General features: G+C 40.2%; 1 protein-coding gene across 3 annotated transcripts in view; it reads left to right on the top strand.

The window, feature by feature from the left end:
* Pcyt1b (phosphate cytidylyltransferase 1, choline, beta) overlaps positions 1-19,902 on the top strand; it is a 103,234-nt gene that overhangs the window by 10,704 nt on the left and 72,628 nt on the right. For 2 of the 3 annotated variants that reach the window (XM_010607157.3, XM_033760315.1), the window contains exon 1: positions 14,391-14,729. The exons of the other annotated variant lie outside the window; for it this stretch is intronic. In XM_010607157.3, coding sequence (XP_010605459.1) covers positions 14,613-14,729 — 117 coding nt within the window. In that variant the 5' untranslated portion in view covers positions 14,391-14,612. Of the gene's footprint in view, positions 1-14,390; positions 14,730-19,902 lie in introns of those variants that run through there. 3 annotated transcript variants of the gene reach the window in all.

Below are 19,902 nucleotides of genomic sequence, written 5' to 3'. Positions count from 1 at the left end.
TATAATATATATGCACACACATGCACACACACTCTGTTTGGGGAGCAGTGTCTGAATCTGCTTCACTCTAATCCTCCCTCTTGGCAAGTCTCAGGTGGGAACAAAGACTACAGAGCTGTCAGGAGATGGTACAGCCTTTCCACTACTTAGTGACAGTCTATTAAATAAGAAGGCAATCAGTACATGCTTGGAGTTCAGGATTTGAAACTCAGGCAGTAAAATCAGAATACTACTCAGATTTTTTTTTCCTGTAAAGAAATGAATAACAAATTCAGGCCACAGAGGTAAAGTAATCACACTTTGAATGATTTCTCCTGAGCATGCCTTTAATAACCTGTATGTATTGGGTAAGAACAAAGAAAGGTAAAGTTAATTACCTAGGAAAGCTTCACCTTAGCCCAGGGTTTCTCAACCTTGCTATCACCAGTATTACGGGCTAAGATAATTCATTATTGTTATGTGCATTACTGGATGTTTAGAAGTATTCCTAGTCTCTAACCATTAGAAACCAGTAGTACCCTCCCTCTGCCAGGTTCTGCCAACCGAAACTGTCTCCAGACATTGTTAAATGTACCCTGTGGGGTGAAACAGCCCCTTGTTGAGAACTCCTGAATTAACTACTACTTTCCTTCTTACTCCTCATCCCCTGGAGCCCTCCAGAGTTTTCTGGGTTTTTTTTTTTTTGCTTTGGTTTTTGGTTTTGGTACCAGGATTGAACTCAGAACCTTGCACTTGCGAGTCAGGTGGTGGAACCACTGAGCTAAATCTCTGGCTAGAGTTTGCTGTTTTAAACCCGCAGAACACAATATTTCATATCATGGCCATCTACACTTTCCAGGCCATTATTTGAAAAGAAATTGATTGGGGCTAGGGATTTAGCTTAGTGGTGTTACTCCTGCCTTGCAAGTACAAGGTCCTCAGTTCAATCCTCGATACCAATAAAACAAAAATTACTTGTCCTGAAAACAAGAAGAGCTCCTTGAATTTTGTATTGAAAAGTACGAGACAAACAGAAAGAAGGAAGATCTAATAAAGGCATTTATTTAAGACACCCTGCTAAATACTTTACTTATATTTAATTCTCACAAAATCCTCTGGGGCATTAAAGTCCCTATTTTATTGTTGAGGAAACTGGGTCTTAAAGAAATCAAGAGACTTGTTCAAGAACACAGAGTTTATAATTTAGTAATGCAGTCAGAAGTCTGATGGAAGCATTTGTGCAGTTACACATATTACCTGAGTGTATGCATTTAGAGTGCCAGATACCTAACAAAGCGAAGTGACCAGTTTGTATCTTTTTAAAAATATAACTTTTTATGGGAGTTTAAGACTTGCTTTACCTAGAGCTTCTCAGTCTCCACATTGTTGGCATTTGGGGCAGGATAATGGTTTGTTGCGCATGACAAGCACATTCACCAAACAAGGCTAGGCCAAGGTCTAACAGTTCAACAGGTAAAAGTGTCCCTTTTAGATGCAGTTTATTACTTACATAGCCAAAGAAACAGTAGCTGATGCTGCCAGCTACCCATGGTCCATGCGCTACACACCGACAAGGGCAATGCTGAAAGAAAATGAGCCAGATGACCTTGGTCTCCATCGTCAAGGAGCTCTCTGTACATTGCTACTAAGTGATTTTCTATCTACAGCTCTATTCAGAGAGGGACAGGGCAAGAAGCCCCATATCGCAAAAGAACAGGTGATTAGAAAGTTCCGGGAGAGCATCTTGGGGGAGATAAGGAAGCAAGTGGGAAACAGGTTCAAAGCAACTCCTTACAGGCCTCCCCGCCTGTCCTGTGCAGGAGGACCACAAGGCCTTCTCCAACGCTTCACTAGCTGAGATGCGTCATCCCAGGTCGCCAGCACGCTGTGCAGGGACATTTTCCTATGGAGAACGACAGTGCGCGGCAGGATGTTTATCAGCTCCATGGCTTTCCCTCACTAGATTCCTGTGGCACCACCTCCAAGTTGTAACAAAACAAATTTACCTCGGAGTAAAATTGTGGTAGAAGCACACTAGCACGATGATCGAGAGCTCTATCTGCTCCTCACATCCAGGCAACATATTTTATATGTAAATATTTCTCTCTCTGTATATATATTTCTAAAATAAAGTTCTGAAAACTCAAATGCAATACCATTACTATACCCGAAAATTGAGAATTTCTTCATAGCATTCGGAAACTGTTCAGATTTCTAATTTTACAGTGTTTTGAATTGGGGTCCTAATAATACAGTCTACACAGCGTGAGTGATTGATGTCTTTTAGAATTCGTTTAATCCATAGGTCTCTTGTAATTTTTTGATTGAAGAAACTAAATTTGCCCTACAGAGTTTCCCACGATCTAGATTTTGCTGATTGCAACCCTGTGGTGTTAACATATTCATTTATCCCTTCTGTGTTTCCTATAAATTGGTCTTAGATCAAGAGGTGTGATCAAAGTCAGGTTCTCTTTACTTGAAAGACTGTTTCATAAATGGTGCGGGAGTACAGAATTATCTGGGGTTATCTGTCTTTCTGTCAGGTTATCAGTAGTTAATGCTCAGCATTCATTAGGGGCTGGGAAGCAGTGAGATAATTCATTTCCTCCATTACTCTCTTCATTATTCATTCTAAGATGAGACACTCCTCCTCACTATTTGGGCACACAGAAAGATAGTTTGGGCACCCAAAAAGAAAGCACGGAAAAGGCAAGGTGAACACATGAATGGTTTCTCTGTGGTTCCAGGTTTTTAAAATAATACATTTGTTCTCTACTACCCTCCAATGCAGACAAAGGAAGGTTTATGTGTTTTCCCCCAATAGTACTATGAACTCATGGATTTAAAATATTTTATTTATGAAATTCCAGCATTAAGAAGTGAACAAAAGATTGGAGCTGAAGACGTTAAGTGCTTGCTTTTTTGCCCAAGGAGATAACTGGAACTATCTGCACTGGGGTTTTTTTTTTTTCAGCTTTAATTGAGTTTATTGGTACATTTTAGGGATACAGTACAGTTACATTCATTGTTGGGATCTTGTACCTCTACATGCACTGGGTTTTGAACTCTGCATTCTGAACTGTGCAGAATGGGGTTTTTATTATTTTTACCTAAAGATGTCTTAAAATTATTTCATATCTGGTCAAGTTGAGATTTTTTTTTAAGAATTTAATTTCTAATTTATAATAAAAGTTTACAACTTGATTTTAAAAAAGTCAAGAAACTGCAAGCACCTTAGATCAAGAGGTGTGATTAAAGTCATGTTTTCTTCTTAAATAATTGTCAAAAAATTAAACATATTTGATTGGTTTCAATCCATTGTAGTTCTCACCCTTATTGATACTTAAACTTTCCATCTTTGGCTGGCAGGAGTCTCTTGAAGTTGGCTCCTAAGTCCTCTAAACAATCGCTATCATTTGAAAAGATTTATAGAACTTACATATATTCATATGAATATTGTTATCTTCACAGTTTCACCTATTAAGCTCCTGTTTTAACAATATCTTTGTAATTGCTCTACAACAATGTTACTCAAAGTACAAATTCTGGGTTAACACCTGTGAACCTGATCAAAATTCAAGTCACTGGGGGCCAGGGATTTAGCTCAGTGGTTCGGTGGCCTGCCTTGCCAGCGCAAGGACCCGAGTTCAATCCCTGGTACCAAAAAAAAAAAAAAAAAAATTCAAGTCATTGGATCTTTCTTGGCCTATTGAGTTAGGTTCTCTGGGGCTTAGGAGAGTGTAGTTTGAAAAATTCTATAAATGATTCTTATCCAGAATCTATGTTCATTGAGAATTGACTTCAGAGCATAGTTTTGGGTACAGTGCTTGCCTTCTCATATCTAGAGTTAGGGTCACAGGGCTTATCTCTTGATCCTTCAGTAGTCTCTCACTAGTGTATGCTACCTTCTGTTCTTGTTGGATATCATTAAAGGTAAAACCATCCTGGGGAGGACGTGTTGCTGATATTTTTGAAACAACCGTAAGTCAATGAATGTTTGACCGGTGCATGACAAATCTATTTAGTACCTCTTTGGGTCCAACAATTCAGATTTGATTATATACCAGTCATAACTGAGTCTTGTGAGTGGCCTTGAGGAGTTTCCATGATGGAAATGTTAAAAAAAGACTTATTCCAAATGTGTTTTGAGCAATGGTGGTATTACATGTGCTAGGGACTGCCAAGGCTCACTATGCATGGTTTTGCCTCTTTTGAGTTCCTGTGATTGAATGAGTTTATTCAAACTCTTTCATAAAGAGCTCATTTCCTTTGAAGTTGTGGGTATCTCACATTTACTTATTTGCTTACTCTAGAGAGTATTTTCTTGTAGCAATGGTGGGTTTCTGAGCCCACTGGCTGCATACATTTACTCTCAAGCACCACTCATAAGCCCCTTGACATAGTCTCTCATTTGGCACTTTAGTAGACTGTGTGTTGAAAGTGATTGCTTTGGGGCATACGGAAGGTTTTTACATAGCAAGGTTCTTGAGACATATACAGAATTGGGGTTCTTTCTCTCAACACAAACCAAATGGAGAAGCTTGGGGAAAAAAGAGTGTATATTAGTTGGATGGGGGTTCAAAATCCATGACAATAGGATCCTTCATCTCTGCTTCATCATAGTGGTCTTAAACTTTAAAAATTTCTGTGCTACACTGTAAGACCAGAATCTCTAGGGTGTAAAAACCAGACCTCGGTGTTACTGAAAGCTTCCCAGGTACAAGCAAGGTAGAGAAACTTATGGAGTGAAGCACAGATGATGAGATTTATCAAGACATGATCTTGGTTAGCCTTAAGTGTTAAGCTCTCTTTTTTCAAAAATAGGGTATTTAATATACTTGTGGGCTTTTGGAAAGATCATTTCTCACCAGTACCACCCAATATTATTCAGGGATATACACATCATCCACAGAGAAAAGGACTTAGTAATTCTCCTTGGGCTTGTATTGCAGAGGAAGAATGCATTGATGCTATGTTTTAGGGCCAAAGATTTATCTGAGGATGTGAAGACACCATCTTTCTTTTTCTTTATGGTGCAGGGGGTTGGAATCAGGGCTGCATGCATGCTAGGGAAGCACTGTGCCACTAAGCTACACCCCAGCCCTGACATCAGTCTGAATATATGTTTTGTGATGACACCTGTGCTGAGATTTACTGAATGAGTCAAATATGAGGTTTATTGGGAATTAATAAAAGCTTTTATCTAGCCAGGTCGTATTATTAAATGTCAAAGAAATGAAATGAAAAACTTTCAACATGAAGGCTACCCAAAGAGACCAAAATGATCAGAGCGTTGGAAATGGTGAGATACCAAAGCAGCAGATAGTGAACCAGGGCTCTGATGTCCCACAGCCTTGAATTTGAAACTCACTTTTGCCATTGACCAGCTCTGTGACCTTGGCCAAATTATTTAACATCTCTAAGTATCAGTTGTTCTCTGCAAACCAGGCATAGTGCTTGTGACATGGAGGAGGATTTCATGAATTACCAAGTATTAAAATCACAGACAGTATGTTGTTCAGAATATCTGGAGATGAGATTCTAGGCCTAGCTCATGTTAAGAAAGGTGCAGCAGGCAGACCAATAGCCTCCCAAAGATGTCAGAACATGAGCCAAGTAATGCAGGCAGCTTCTAGAAGCTGGAAAAAGCAAGGACACGGGCTCTCCTCCAGAGCCTCCAGAAGAAATGCAATCATGTCAATACATTGATTTAAGCCCACTGAGACCCTGTTAAAAACTTCTGGCCCTGGTCCAGAATCTTAAGATAATAAAACTGTGCTATTTTCAGCCATTAACTTTGTGACAAATTGTTACAGTAGCTGAAGAAACGAATACAAGAAATTAAGCCAAATGTCCTTGAGCATTCCTTGAGCGCAGATTTTGCAAAACAATCACTTTGGAGACAAAGTCATTCAAAATCTATTAGTATAAAATCCAAGGATTGTAATAATGGTTCGCTTGGTTAGTAATATATCCATCCTGACATTGTACTTACTTGCCAATCAAGCCCATTTGTATCACATTCTGAAGGTCCCAGGCAAAATCCTCAGGACCCTGAAGTATTTTCTGCCATGCCTGGGGAGGCTGGGCCTGATGGAACAGCAAGAAGGAATAAAACTGGTTATGGCAGATTGATAACAAAGAAAGACAATTCTTTAACCATACAAAAGGAAATATAAATGTCCTCAACCATTCTGGAGGACCAGTGGAAAATAATATCAGAAAACATGTATCAAAAGTCTTAAAAAGGCAGGTACTCTGACTCAGAAATTGTACTTGTAAGAAAACCATCCTGGGGGGAAAGCTGGACTAATATGCTATCACTCATGTGTTTGAATGTTTCTACATTTGCTTATAGAATAACGCTTGGGTTGCTAGAAGAAAACATCAGTATATTCATTTATGTTGGATAATTAAGGCTGGCAGGTGTTCATACTGATTGTAGCTTAGTCTAGATTTGAACCTGCTTAGATGATTAACCTTGAAGTTCCCTGAACCACCTTTGGTACATTGGATCTTTTTCATTAATGTCACTGAAATAGCAATTGTGGTTAATAGTTACAATGCTAAATCGGTGCCTAGCCTTGTACATTTGTTGTAGACTACCATCCAATTTTATAGACTAATAAATTAAGTTTTTATATTTCAGTGAAATTGAGCTATTAAGTGATGGAAATGACCTATCATCTTACTTATCCACTGATGTTCACATGGAATATATGGCTTCCAAAAGTTGTGAATTCAAAGTATGTTCAAATCCAGGGAAGGAATCTTTATCCATTTTTTCCTGTTGTATTACACGTTTTAGTTGTATGTCTGGACCCAAACTCCATGAGGGAGGGACCAAAATTTACACAGCATCCTCAAGTGTGATGGTGGCTGCATTTGGAGTTTTGATTAAACTGCACTACATGTGTGATTATTACTTGTAAACAGATGATTAGATATTAATTAGACAATAAGTGATTGTAAAGCACTTAGAAAATAAAAGTGTTTATAAATACCTCCAAGTAACAGCAACAATAATTCTTTACTGACTGAACAGCTGCTAATGTCATAAGAATGATTTATTCCTGTTAAAGGCAACTTTAATTTGTGCCCAAAACAAAACAAACCCCCCATCATCATGTTTTGTTACAGCAAAACGAAATATATCATATTCACAAATGATTTTCATCAAAATTTAAATATATCTCATTTTAAATTAAAAACAACTTTAAAGACTCTGAACACAGATGTAGCCATTATGGTACAGTGACCTTGAGTGCTAAGGACTTTGGGACATCTTACTGTGAATCTCTGTGACTTATGTCAAATATTAATTTCTTTGAAATAGAAAATGTAAGAGGGTGTTTTGTTAGCCACGTTGTCATTTATGCAGTAGGTTTGTCATGTTGGGTCTCTGTCTCAGCACTCTGGGAGGCTGAGGCAGGAAGATCACAAGTTTGAGCCCAGACTGGGCAACTTAGTGACTTAGTGAGATTCCACGTAAAAAATATTTTTGTTTTAAATTTAAAAATGGTTGGGGATGCAGTTTGGTGCAAAAGCCTGAAACAGCACTGCAAACAAGCAAGCAAACAAAATTGCTTAAAATCAATACATTTTTGGTCAAACGGATGAGTGAAGCCAATTCTCTTTTGATTATTGCTTGCTAAAAGAAAATCCAATTTATGAATAAAACAAAGCACTTTCATCGTATCTTTTTATCTTTTAAAAAACTAAGTTTTGAAGCTCTATTTTTTCCATTATTTTTCCCCTAATGGCCTTTAGAAGTCAGCCTGTTCTTGGCCCACTGGTGAATCTGGCAAAGCATCTGTGTTAATTTTCTGTCATAAGTAAATGCAGGCACCTACAGTGAGCTCAGATCCATGGATGCACAGATTTGACATAAACTAAATGAATCAAAGTGAAGAGTGCTTCATGTTGCATGAATTCAATAGAAATTGGGTGAAGGGTAATATTGGATGATGAGATATACACAAGTTATGAAATAAATTGGTTAATAAAGAGGATCCAACTACTCTATATAACAAAATTGAGGCAGTGGAGTTTGGTAGAAAAGAGTTCACAAATTTGATCCAAGAGACCTGCAGTCAAGAGAAAGTATTACATTTATTATCGATATTATTAGTTACTGTGTTATGTTGTTCCAGGCTCTTAATCTGTCTGAATCTGTTTATGCATTTGAAAATTTTCAATATTAAAGTGTCAATCTTGACTGGGGATGTAGCTCAGTGGTAGAGCACTTGCTTAGCATGCACAAGCCCCTGAATTTAATCCCCAGCACACACACCCCCCCACACACACAATCTCAGTGTGCTGGGATGATATAATTTAACATGTAAAACAAGCATAAGGGTGGAATGCTTTCCACTGCAAAATACTTTTATTACTAAGTTTTCCTGGAATAAATGAAAAGGATCTGTGAATGGGTTTCATTACATAACATTATGGAGTTTTTTTTCCATAGAGTCAGGTATAGCCCTTAAGCCTAAATCACATCTGGAAAACTGAAGATGCAGCTCAAAATGTAGATGTAAAAGTAATGAAGTTCCATAAGAGGCAATAGTGGTTTCCATAAAGTCTGAAATTATTCTTTCAACTGTATCCTGTATTTTTTCTTCTCCATCTTTGTAATAAATTCCTTTCTTGGTAAGTTTAAGAGAGTAAGAAAAATGAATAAAAATAGAAATGTAATCTAGTACAACCACTATGAAAGTCAGTATGAGATTCCTCGAAAGACTGAAAATAAAAATTCTATTTGATCGAGCTATACCTCTCTTAGGCATATTCTCAAAAGAATTAAATAGTGATATATACATACCCATGTTATAGCACAACCCAGAATAGCTAAACTCTGGAAACAGCCTAGGTGCCTGTTAGCAGATGAATGGGTAAAGAAAATGTAGTATGAATACACAGTGGAGTACTATTCGGTCTTGAAGAACAAAATCATGTCATTTACAGGAAAATGAATGGAACTTGAGACCATTGTGCTAAATGAAATAAGCCAGATGCAGAAAGTTAAATAGTACATGCTTTCTCTTAGTGAGAAATGCGAAGTATAAATAAAAAATACAAACAAGATAAAGGAGCAACAATAGGAATTTAGAAGATACTCTTGGAGATAGAAAAAAGAATCAGAGTAGAGGAAATAAGGGGGGATATGGAGTTTGAAAGTGAGCAAAATGTCACATGCATGTGTCAATTTCCCGAAACGAACATTATTCTGTAATAAAATAAAATGAACTAATAAAATATAATAAAAAGGAAATGTGGAAGAAATAGAGGCTTCAGAAGACATGGTATTGGGAAAAAATGGAATGAAAGTTTTACACATGCCTGTGATGACATACAAATTATAGCTAAGTAATTTTAATTTTCAGTGTGATTGTCCTACATTTTTATACAATGGATAAGAAAATTTCTAGCAGCACGACTAGGTTAAAGATTGGAAAATAGCAGGGAAAGGGATTTTAAAGAAGAGAAAGCTTAAAAGTAATGCCTACTTTAAAAAACATATTTCTATATTATATTTGATTCATTTTAGCCACGTGTGCTGATAATATGAAAAGTTTTGCCATTGAAATATCATATTAGGACTTCATGATGGGAAGGCTTGCCAAGCATGTGGGAGGCCCTGGATTCAGCCATTAGTGCTCAAAAAATTACAGAATTTGGATTTTTAAAAATCTGCTGTATGCCCCTATTCCCAGCTACTCAGGACTGAGGCAGGAGGATGACACATTCAAGGCCAGCCAGGCCAACTTTGTCTCTGGGGTTGTAGCTTAACGGTAAGCTCTGGAGCAAGCCCACAGTACCGAAAAACAGAACCCTTAAACTTTACCACTGGACACTGGAATGGTGCCCTAGTTTGCAATACTTTAGAAGCCAACCCTAAAAGAAGGATTCAACTTTGAGTAGCTGATTTATAGGGAGGCAAACCAGGAAACACCCACAGGTGCGTGAGCAGGTTCAGCAGGTGCTTTCCAGCAAGCTAGCACGGAGGCAATGGGGATTTAATTCAATGGGAAATTTGGGAATAGAACATGCAATTCAGAATTATCCCACCTGAGGGCTGGGGGTGGGGCTGGAGTAAGTTATACACTGAGGCATTGGTTGAGAATTCTTGGAATGTGAGTTAACTTATTCTCTGAGTCCTTCACCTTTGCCTCTGCTGTGGTGTAGGAAGGCAGGGCTTTCCGATGGTCACAGAAGCCCTTAGGCAGGGAGATGCAGGTGCTAGCAGCCGTCAGAAGGCCAGATATTGACTACACTGGTAAAGGCAGGATTCAGACAGCATCTACTCCAAAGAGATTATTTTTAGTTCTTCTTTGCTGATCTTTGGGAGTGGCATTTTTGACAGTGTGGTGGGGGGCAGGGAGAGAGAAATTGGGGATTGAACTCAGCTAGGGCTTTTGCACTCAGCTATATCCCAGCCCTTGCTAAATTGCTCAGGCTGGACTAGAACTTATGATACTCCTGAATCAAACTCCCAGAATGCTAGGATTATAGCCCTTTGCCATCATGTCTGACTTATTTTCAACAATTTGGTGTTGTTAATATGAAGACAGCTGGTAGGAAGAGGAATAGCATTTGTGGGTCTTCCAAGCTGAAGGGAAGGTCTTTATGGTTCAGTTTTCTCTCTGGAGAGTGCGGTAACTGATATCTATCTGAGCAGATGTCATGAGGATTCCAGGTAGCAGCGCAGTATCTAGCATGGTGCTAAGAAACTATAAGATATTCAAGAAATGATAGAAAAGATAATGATGGTCTTGTTTGGGCAGCGCTGATCTGACAAGATCTCACATTCGCCCAGAAGGCATGTCCTATCTGGGGAGGTGCCAGGACTCAGGAGCACTATCCCCAAACATTCCATGGGGATTTTCTGAGTAGCCAGTCTCTAAAGCATTTTTTCTGCTAACTGGAGATAGGCACCTGCCATAGCTGTGATCCTCAGTTCCCACCTTTCTATGTGCTCCTGTGCTAACCAATCCTGCCTCACCTGCACACACCCCAATCCCCAGCCTTGGATGCCTCTCAGCAGGAGGGTAATTTTTGTTTATTTCTGAGTATAAAAGTAATATATGCTCATTTTTGTTTTTATATATATGCTCATTTTTGAATACTTGTTACAGACAGAAAAGTATAAAAAAGAAAACCAGAATCCCCTATTTTAAAGATTTTGCAGCTAACATCTTGGTATATTTCCCTCCAGTGCTTTTTTCTTATGCATGATCAAATCACATAAAAGGGATCATTTTTTAGAATCATATTTATTAGCCTGTTTTCTGACCTGACATTATAATGTTACCATGTTTCCATAACATCAGAATTTCTTTAAAAACATGACTGTTAAAGTGTGTATAATACTATATGTGTATTTTAAAATTTTAAGTCATTCCTATTATTGCTATAAATTGCATCTTTTTGCCTTTTGTAAATAATTCTGCATTAAGCATCTCTGTACATAATTATTTATGGGCTTCTGTGATTACTTCTTTTAGGAAATTCTCAATTGACATCCCTGGGTGTAGACAGTCTAAAGGTTGTTAGCCTATTCTGATAAATGTCCTCCACGGAGTTTTTGATTTTTGTATTGGGGATTGAACCCAAGGCTTTTCTAGAGAGCTGTAGCTCACCATTTATTTACATTACTGGAGATTGAACCCAGGCTCTTTGCACTGAGCTATACCCCCAGCCCTCTTAATTTAAAAAATATATATATTTTAAGACAGTCTTGCTAAGTCTCTAAGCTGTGCTTGAATTTGTGATCATCCTACCTCAGCTAGTTCTCAGCTAGTTCTTCAAATTAAAATAACTCATTCAAGTATTTTTAAGATATTCCCGAATCAGGTTACAGTAGCAGCCAAGACTGGTGTCCAACGTGGATGGATCTAGGAAGGGTCCCTCTTACAGTGGTACCCGAGTCTACTCTCATCAGGGCTTCAAGACATGTTGGGATTCAACCACTGGGCTGCAGGGAACCAAAGACTAGGCTCGGGTAGGATTAGTGAACATGGAATTATTTTACAGAGCTGACCCTCAGACAGAAATGTAAATTGCAAGGTTCAAGGACTTGGGATAGATAAGGTTCTAACATGGGTCCCACAATGAAAATATTCATCCTAGGCAGAGGCAGACTCTTGGTCTGATTGGACAGAAGATGAGGAGAGGAAAGGGCATCTACCCACTTTGAGCCAGAAAAGGCCAGGGCTATAAACTGGTACTCCAGGCTCTGGGACAGGAAGGGTTCACAAGGACCCAGATAGACACTGAACTCTACTAAATAAGCAGGTGACCAGGAGAGCCTCCTATTCTAAAGAAGGAATTTAAAGGACTGATTAGAAACCAAGCTGGTTGTTCAGTGACCCAGAATACATTTGAAGGGCGCTTCCTGATGTAACTCTAAGGCAGTGGTTCTCAAACTGTAGCAAATGGCAGAGTGCCTCCAAAAGCAGGAGTTTTTGTTAAAACCCAGATGGCTGGGCTCTACCGCCTCCATTTCTGACTCAGAAGGTTGAGGCTGGGGAGTGTGAATTCCCCACAAATTTTCAGGGCTGCTGCTGCTGCTGCTCCTTGAGGGGCCACACTTTGGCAACCACTGCTCTGAGGAGAAGAAAATATTGAGATTAGAATAAAAATTTCACTTTCATATCACTAAGCATGGGTGGAAAAGGGGCTTCTAAATGTAAGGCAGGGCTTTGCTCTTCTATGTTGATTGGTTCCAAAGAGCTAACCCTGCAGTTTGAGGCGTTTTGTGCTTCCAGGAAAGCAGGTAGGGTAGAAAGGAAATGGTCCCTCTTCAGAGGACCAAAGCATCAATAAATTCTTGCCTCAGTAGAGTTTTCTTGAGCATAGGTAATACTTATCAACGTTTCAGAATCTATAGCTGTCAAACTATGCAATTCTATGCTGCAGGATTTTTTTTTTCTTATTTTGGGGCCAGCCAGCCCTTTCTGCTTATTTGAGGAAGGAATTTTTCCCCCCAGTACTGGGGAATGAATTTAGGGCCTTTGCAATATGTAACCTCCCAACCTATAGCATTAATACTGCCTAGGCACTCATTAAAAACCGCAAGTACCAGGCCCGCCCCAGACCTGCTGAATCTGGTTTGGGGTCTGGCATGGGGATAATAATTTGCATTTTTACCAAGTTTCCTGGTCATCCTGACTTTGGGGCTACTGGTCCCAGGCCACACTTCAATGAAAACCACAGCTATAGACAAAAATTGAAAGATTTAGAAGCCTAGGAACTTGTCTTAAAAGGACTCCTGCCTAGGTTCTTTTGCTACTATACCTGCTGCATCTCTGCCCCACTCCCATCCTTCAAATACCAGCTCCGTTACTTATGAGCTTTGGGACTCTGTGTGATCTGCAATTTCCTCATCTGTAAAATGGGATAATAAGAAGATCAACTTCTTTGTGTTCTTACGAAGATTAAACAAGATCTAGCTAAAGTACTTAGTACCATGTCTGTGCTTAATAAATGCTAGCGATAATTCTATTACTATTAAACACATGCCATTTCACTAGAACAAATATCTTTTAAGTTCTTTGAGTATATCTTCAGAAGGCTCCTCTTCAAAAGTGGATGTTCCTTGACAAGTTAAACATCAAGGCACATCATCTTTAATATCTAGGATGTTTCTCTAGTTGCCACGGAGCACTTGGCTGAGAGAAGTGTGCTAACGAAATGGGACCCAGGACTGATCAAATGGGAGCAGGGAAACAGACCAGGGAAGTTGGAACCGTGCACTGAGAAGCAGGGGGAAGAGTGGCTGAAGGAGGAAGCCGTCGGGGAGGGCAGTCAGAGGTGGGAGGCAGGCTGTCAAAGACAACCCACCTCCTTCAAAGTTTCTCCTAGGGCGGCCCAGGGGCAGACTCCAGGGCTACATTAGGCCCCAGGGGAACTGCCAGAGTTCCTGTTGCAAGCAGTCCATGGGGGGGTCAACATTCAGGTGCCCACAGTGAATTCCTTGAGAGGTCCCTGGAGGACAGCTGGCAATTAGCACGGTGGGTTTGGGTTCAAAAGTAGCTTTGTTTTCAGGACGACCCCTATTTGGCAAATATTCTGACTACAATACATCGTGCAGTCATGTCAGGGACATGGTCCTTTTTAGTGGAAGTCTGCTGTGTGCTTTCTCGAGACGTCCTGGGCCCCTCAGGAAGCGCTTTTATCTTATCTGTATAGCGCAGCCCCGTCCCTTGCCCAGAAGAGACCAAGACCTTTGCAATTGTATTAAATAGAAGAAACAAAAGCAGCAAGTTAGGGCCCCGTGGGTACGGCTGGCCAGCCAATGGGGTCCGGCCGCTCCCCAGCGGAGTGGTACTATGACGACAGTAGCCAACCAGCGTGTTCCATGCAAATGAGGATACTGTATCCCGCACCAGCCCTTCCAGTGCCGCCTGGTTGTTATAGTGATAAACTGAGGCCTTGGCTCTCGGCTCTCCGAGAAAGAAAGGGGGGTTGTGTGGGGGTTAACCTCTTTGCTTCCCCCAGGGAAGACGGAGAGAAGGGGAAAGAGGTGGGGGGAATGGGTAGGGAAGAGAAAAATACGTGACAAAGAAAACATTCTCTGCCTGGGAGGAGACTCCCAGAGGGTGTAGAGCTGGAGGAAGCAGTCACTGGCCATGCCAGTACTCACCACTGATGCTGAGTCAGAAACAGGTATCCCAAAATCCCTTTCCAATGAGCCTCCCTCAGAAACCATGGAGGAAATAGAGCACACATGCCCACAGCCTCGACTGGTAAGTAAAGACAAAGGATGCAAATGTATGCGTGGCTATGGCACAAAAGAGTTCCTTATGTGCCCGCAGCCAGCGAGGAAAGGATGCTTAGATGATTTTCATGTAATTGAGAATGGAGCTACGGCTTAATCCTTCTCAGCTGTTTATACTTAGCTTCTATACCGGGCGCTTCTCTCAGCTTACAAAGCATTATTGTATTGGCTGGATAGGAAACGGGCTGCTTGGGATATGCTGTGTGTTTGTGATTTGGGAGGAGGGGATCGCCTGTTTCCCCTTAGGTATATTCTTGTCTGGAGGTAAACATCCTACAGTGCAATTTTAAAATGGTTTTCTCTTCCCAAAGCTTGCAGTGAGTTCCTCGTTAAGTTTGAAATTCTAGCTCAGGAATGATTCGGTCCTCATCTGATTTTTTTTTTTTTTTGGTACCTAATGCCAATTTTGGAGAAAACGAAAATGACACGGGAAGCAGAACTTCCCCATTCGATTGACATTTTCAAAATATGTAAATAGATAAGTCCTCCAATGAGCATTTAGAAATAACGTGCATTTAAAATGAATTATAAAGATTTCTGGAGTGTGCTGTGAGGGTTTCTATTCAGGTCGTGGAAACCCCGGGGCGCTACATTTATTTGGAATGGGGATCATGCTCTTAATAATGAAAATGTGGGAACGGGGCACTCAATGCTTCCTTCCATGGCAGTGACTGGTGTCCCAAATCCGGTCAGTTTCTGTATCACTCCTCATGATCCCTTAGGTAGATGTGGAAGTTTGTTCTCCACCACTTCAGCATGTGTCCTCAAGGAATCAAAAGCATCAGACGGGTGATGGGTTTTTCTATGGCTCAAAGTTCCATGGAACCTGGGGAGACCTCTTTTTGAGCCCCCAAATCCAAGAGCTATCATTTCTCGGTAATTTCTTCCAAGCTGAAAGGTGCAATATTTTGATTGGCTATGGAGTCCTACCCTGGAAAGAGTTTTTGTTTTTTAAAGATTTTGTGATGTAGCATTTTCTGTGAACTCCCAAAATGAAGGTTTACAATTTTCAAAGCCAACCCATCATTGAACTGTTATTTCTTAACAAGGGCCCCTAAGGGTTTGAAGGCAGGCTTAGGACAATTTCCTAAAAAGCAGAAAAACAAGGAAAAGTTATATTAGAGCCCTGTGGGCTTTATGCACTAGGTTTCTATTTTTTTAAACATGTTTTTAAAGAGCAGTTTAATGTTAACTGCTTCCTAGACCTTTAGCCAGTTACTGAATGAAATATGCAATATAGCAACTATATTTTGTTTGCTTTTTTTTTTTGTACCTGGGATCAAACTTGGGACTTTGCATTTGCAAGGCAGGCGGTGGAACCACTGAGCTAGATCCCCAGCCCTAGTAACTATATTTTTATAGGGTATAAACTATTCACAAAAGTGTGTTACTCGCTAAACAAATCGTGGTTTAGCAATGGAAAAAGTTGACTGCTAAAAGTGTGTTATAAGATCAGCCAGGGGGCCGGGGATTTAGCTCAGCGGTTTGGTGGCCTGCCTTGCAAACGCAAGGACCGGAGTTCAATCCCTGGTACCAAAAAAAAATCAGCCAGAATATACGTTTAAAGTAAACTCAGTTGTTCAAATTTCCATCACAAACTTTTGTGGCAAATGTAAAGGGCAGGAGAAAGGCAACATCCAGCTCCAACTGATGTGTCTTTTCAGTCTCTGTGTCTACTCCTTGTCCCTTCCCTTGTCACCTTTTAGTTATTCTGCTCCTTGGTTGCTTTTGCCTGAGAGAGGTGGGCAGAGAAAGTCAAGGGAAGGAAGTTCAAGTTGCTTTCCTCTTTCACTTTGGACAGCTCATCCCAGGTGGTAACTTACAAGAACCCTGCGAAGTGGGCAGTGCTTAAATCGTCACCTCCTGTCCGTGTTAGAAATGAGAGAGTGAGTGGCTTCCCTAAGGCTCACATTGATTGGAAGGGGCAGAGGTCGGAATTGAACCCAAAACAATACAGCTCAAAAGTGAAGATCTTTCCTCTTACACCATACTTTCACTGAGATACATTCTTTCCCCCTCTTTTTGGCCTTTCTGGTTTAAAGTGTGTGTGTGTGTGTGTGTGTGTGTGTGTGTGTGTGTGTATTATGCACCCACATAGGTATGATAGGGATGTACACAAGTTGAACTATTGAAGCAATTGCTTTGCTTTGATCTACTTTGATTAAAAATTTTCCATGTTGTCCATCATCGTGCTGGGCTACTGAAATTGGCTCTGCTTAAATAAGAGCTTGCAGCCAATTTATAAACCACTACTAATTTTTTGAAGCACCTTTTCTCTTATTAGCAAACTTTATCACTGTGGGGTTAATTATATTCCAAATTTAGATTTTTGCATCATAGACCACCTTTCCTTTGCTAATGATTTTACTTTACTAACTAAGGTGCAGGTTAACTGCTTCACAAAGTTCATGGATTGAGGAGAGTGAGTGGCACAGAAAATGTGAAATTAGCCTTTCTTTTGGTAGTTTCTGTTGACTTTTGTTGTAGATTTATTATATCTTCATCTTTTAAATTCTATAAATTTTGTGTGTCGCCCAGTGCTCAAGCATATCATTCCTCATCACATGTCACTCACTCGCACAACAGCCATCAACAGGGTGTGGCTGCTGAGTTGCTTAACTAACTTTGGAAAATGCGTGAAGGATTTGCAATGGACCTACTCAGGAATAAAACTCCACCTTCAGATTCCCCTTCCCAGGATGTCAGCTTCCTTCTCCTAGTTGTTGAAACAAAGGAGGAAGCTGGCATCCCTGAAGAATCAAAACAGGGTTCTAAGGCAATCTATATTTTAGATCCCTGTAAGGAGCAAATCGATAATGATACTGATACGATTGAATCATATTTCAAAGGTAAATTTTTCTGAGAGGAATATATGTAGTTTCCTCAACTGCTCTATTCTTCATCGGAGGAGCACAGAAGGAGAGGGGTAAAAAGAATGCATTAGAAAAGCAATACCAGAAAATTATTTAGGTTTTGGGATAGAGCCTACATGGTAAGAATGTAATCTTATTACCCTTGCCACCTTTCCATGGTGTTCTGGTTTCAGATGTTTTTGAGAACCCTTCTTTCCACTGTTACAATGTATATTCTTAATCCTTGCCTGGTTTTCTGTTCTCTTAATATTTTCCTGCTTAAACGTGATGTGAGGCGACTCATGAGCTTGACTGTCAAGAAGAGAGGCTGAGTGGTCTTGTGTGATATGATGCAACAGCTCTCTTTAGAAACCTACCTCCTGAGGGATGAGGACCCCTGTGAGCAAGAGCTGTCCTTATGTCCACCCAGCTCTCTGCTTATGCAGAGAGAAATCCTATGGTCGCAGTAGGTGCTCTGTATGCCCTTTCTACCAAGGCCCAGGCACTGGTGAAAGCTGTGTGCTTCAGGAGTTGGTTAATGACCTTGGTCAAGTTCTTCTAGGGGCACATTCTGCCGTCAGAAGGAAGTTGTAATTCTAGCCTGCGATAGCCACTTCCATGAAGATGGATGTGCCATGGATCAACTGAGAAGGCCTTGGGAGAAGAAAGGTTGGTTCAATATGCCCCGTTAGCAGGAGTTCATTTCAGGCTTTCCTTCAAAGTGGAGCAGTGCCAGGAGACTGCTGTCTTGCCAAAGGAGGCATTATGTCCGTTGTGATGTAGGCTGCTCACCCATTGGTGCTCAGAAAGATGACTGGATCTCCAGATATTTCTTTCCTTGTATCACCGTCCATTTAACCACTCAGAGCAGCATGCATTTTGAAAGTGAGACACGCTTAATGTACTGTGCTGTACTGGTGAAAATAAACAAGCACAAGCTTCCCTTGGCCTTTACTGTGGTGAACTGGAACTCTGCCCAAGATTATTATTATACATATTTCTGCTGATCTCTCTCCAAATCCAACATCCATTTCTAGCAGACTGATAACGGTCAAGTATATTGAGCATGGAATCAATAAATTAATTTCTTCCATTCTCTTAAGTTTGCTGTCTCACTATCCCTCCAAGCCCCCAACTGCCTCATACTAAACTCCATGTGGATGAAATAAATCTAAGCCAAGTATAAAATAGGCAGTTTCTTTGTTTTATTTTGGTGCTTGAACATATAGAAATCAAAGGGGTACTTATATCATCATTCAGAGAGTGAGGGGAGATTCAAAGTATTCAGTGATGCAGGGCTTTAGAAGGTAGCTAAGAGAAATCTCAGTCCCCTGGAAACCTCTACCAACAGGATCTGCAGGATCCAGATAGTTAGCAATGACCAAATACAGAAATGCACTAGGTGCTGCGAAGAGAAAGAAAAGAAGTGAATCCACATTCCCTGCTCTTAAAGATTATTTTCATTTAATAGAAGGCAGAGATTTGGAGTGTGGAAACATGCAAGGATGCTGAAATCCCTTAAGAGCCTTTTTATACATTTGACTTTAATATATTGGACTTTCTTAAAAGGCTGTATTTTAACCACTGAGCAGCAGTACTTGCCAGCAAGAAGGACTCTGTTAACCTGATCCCTGAGTTAAAACAAATTCCTGCATTTAGAGAAAAGATTCCACTTGCTGACCCCAAAACATATTTTGGGACATAGAAAGGATGAATCTGTTTTTGAGAGGCTCTCGAGCCTGCCCTGTAGGTAGGATACTCCAGCCTTTAGATCAGTGCTGTGCTATAGAAACACAACTTGAGCCACATACATAATTTTAAATATTCTAGTAGCCACAGTTTAAAAAGTAAACAACAACAACTCCAAGAGAAACTAATTTGTTTTTTGGTACTGGAAATCAAACTCAGGACCTTGCGCTTGCAAGGCAGGCAGTGGAACCACTGAGTTAAATCCCTAGCCCCAAAGCAAAACTAATTTTAATAATGTATCTTATTTAACGTAATATATCCCAAATATTATCATGACAATGGGAAATTAATACAAAAATTACAAATGCAATATTTTACATTCTTTTCTTCATATTAAGTCTGAAATCTAGTGTGTCATTATATTTCTAATTTGTCTTAATTCAGACCAATATCAAGTGTCCAGTGACTGCATGTGGCTTGGAGCTTAGACACCTGCCTGCCCAGCCCTGTGCAGGATGAGCTCTGAGAGACCCACAATAATAAATGCTTTTCATGTTGTATGCCGTACACACACACACACACACACACACATATATATAT

This window comes from Fukomys damarensis, unplaced genomic scaffold (assembly GCF_012274545.1).
Source record: "Fukomys damarensis isolate Sample0158 unplaced genomic scaffold, DMR_v1.0_HiC HiC_scaffold_39, whole genome shotgun sequence".
In the NCBI taxonomy this organism is placed as follows: domain Eukaryota; kingdom Metazoa; phylum Chordata; class Mammalia; order Rodentia; family Bathyergidae; genus Fukomys; species Fukomys damarensis.
This window is presented reverse-complemented; position numbering and strand designations above follow the sequence as displayed.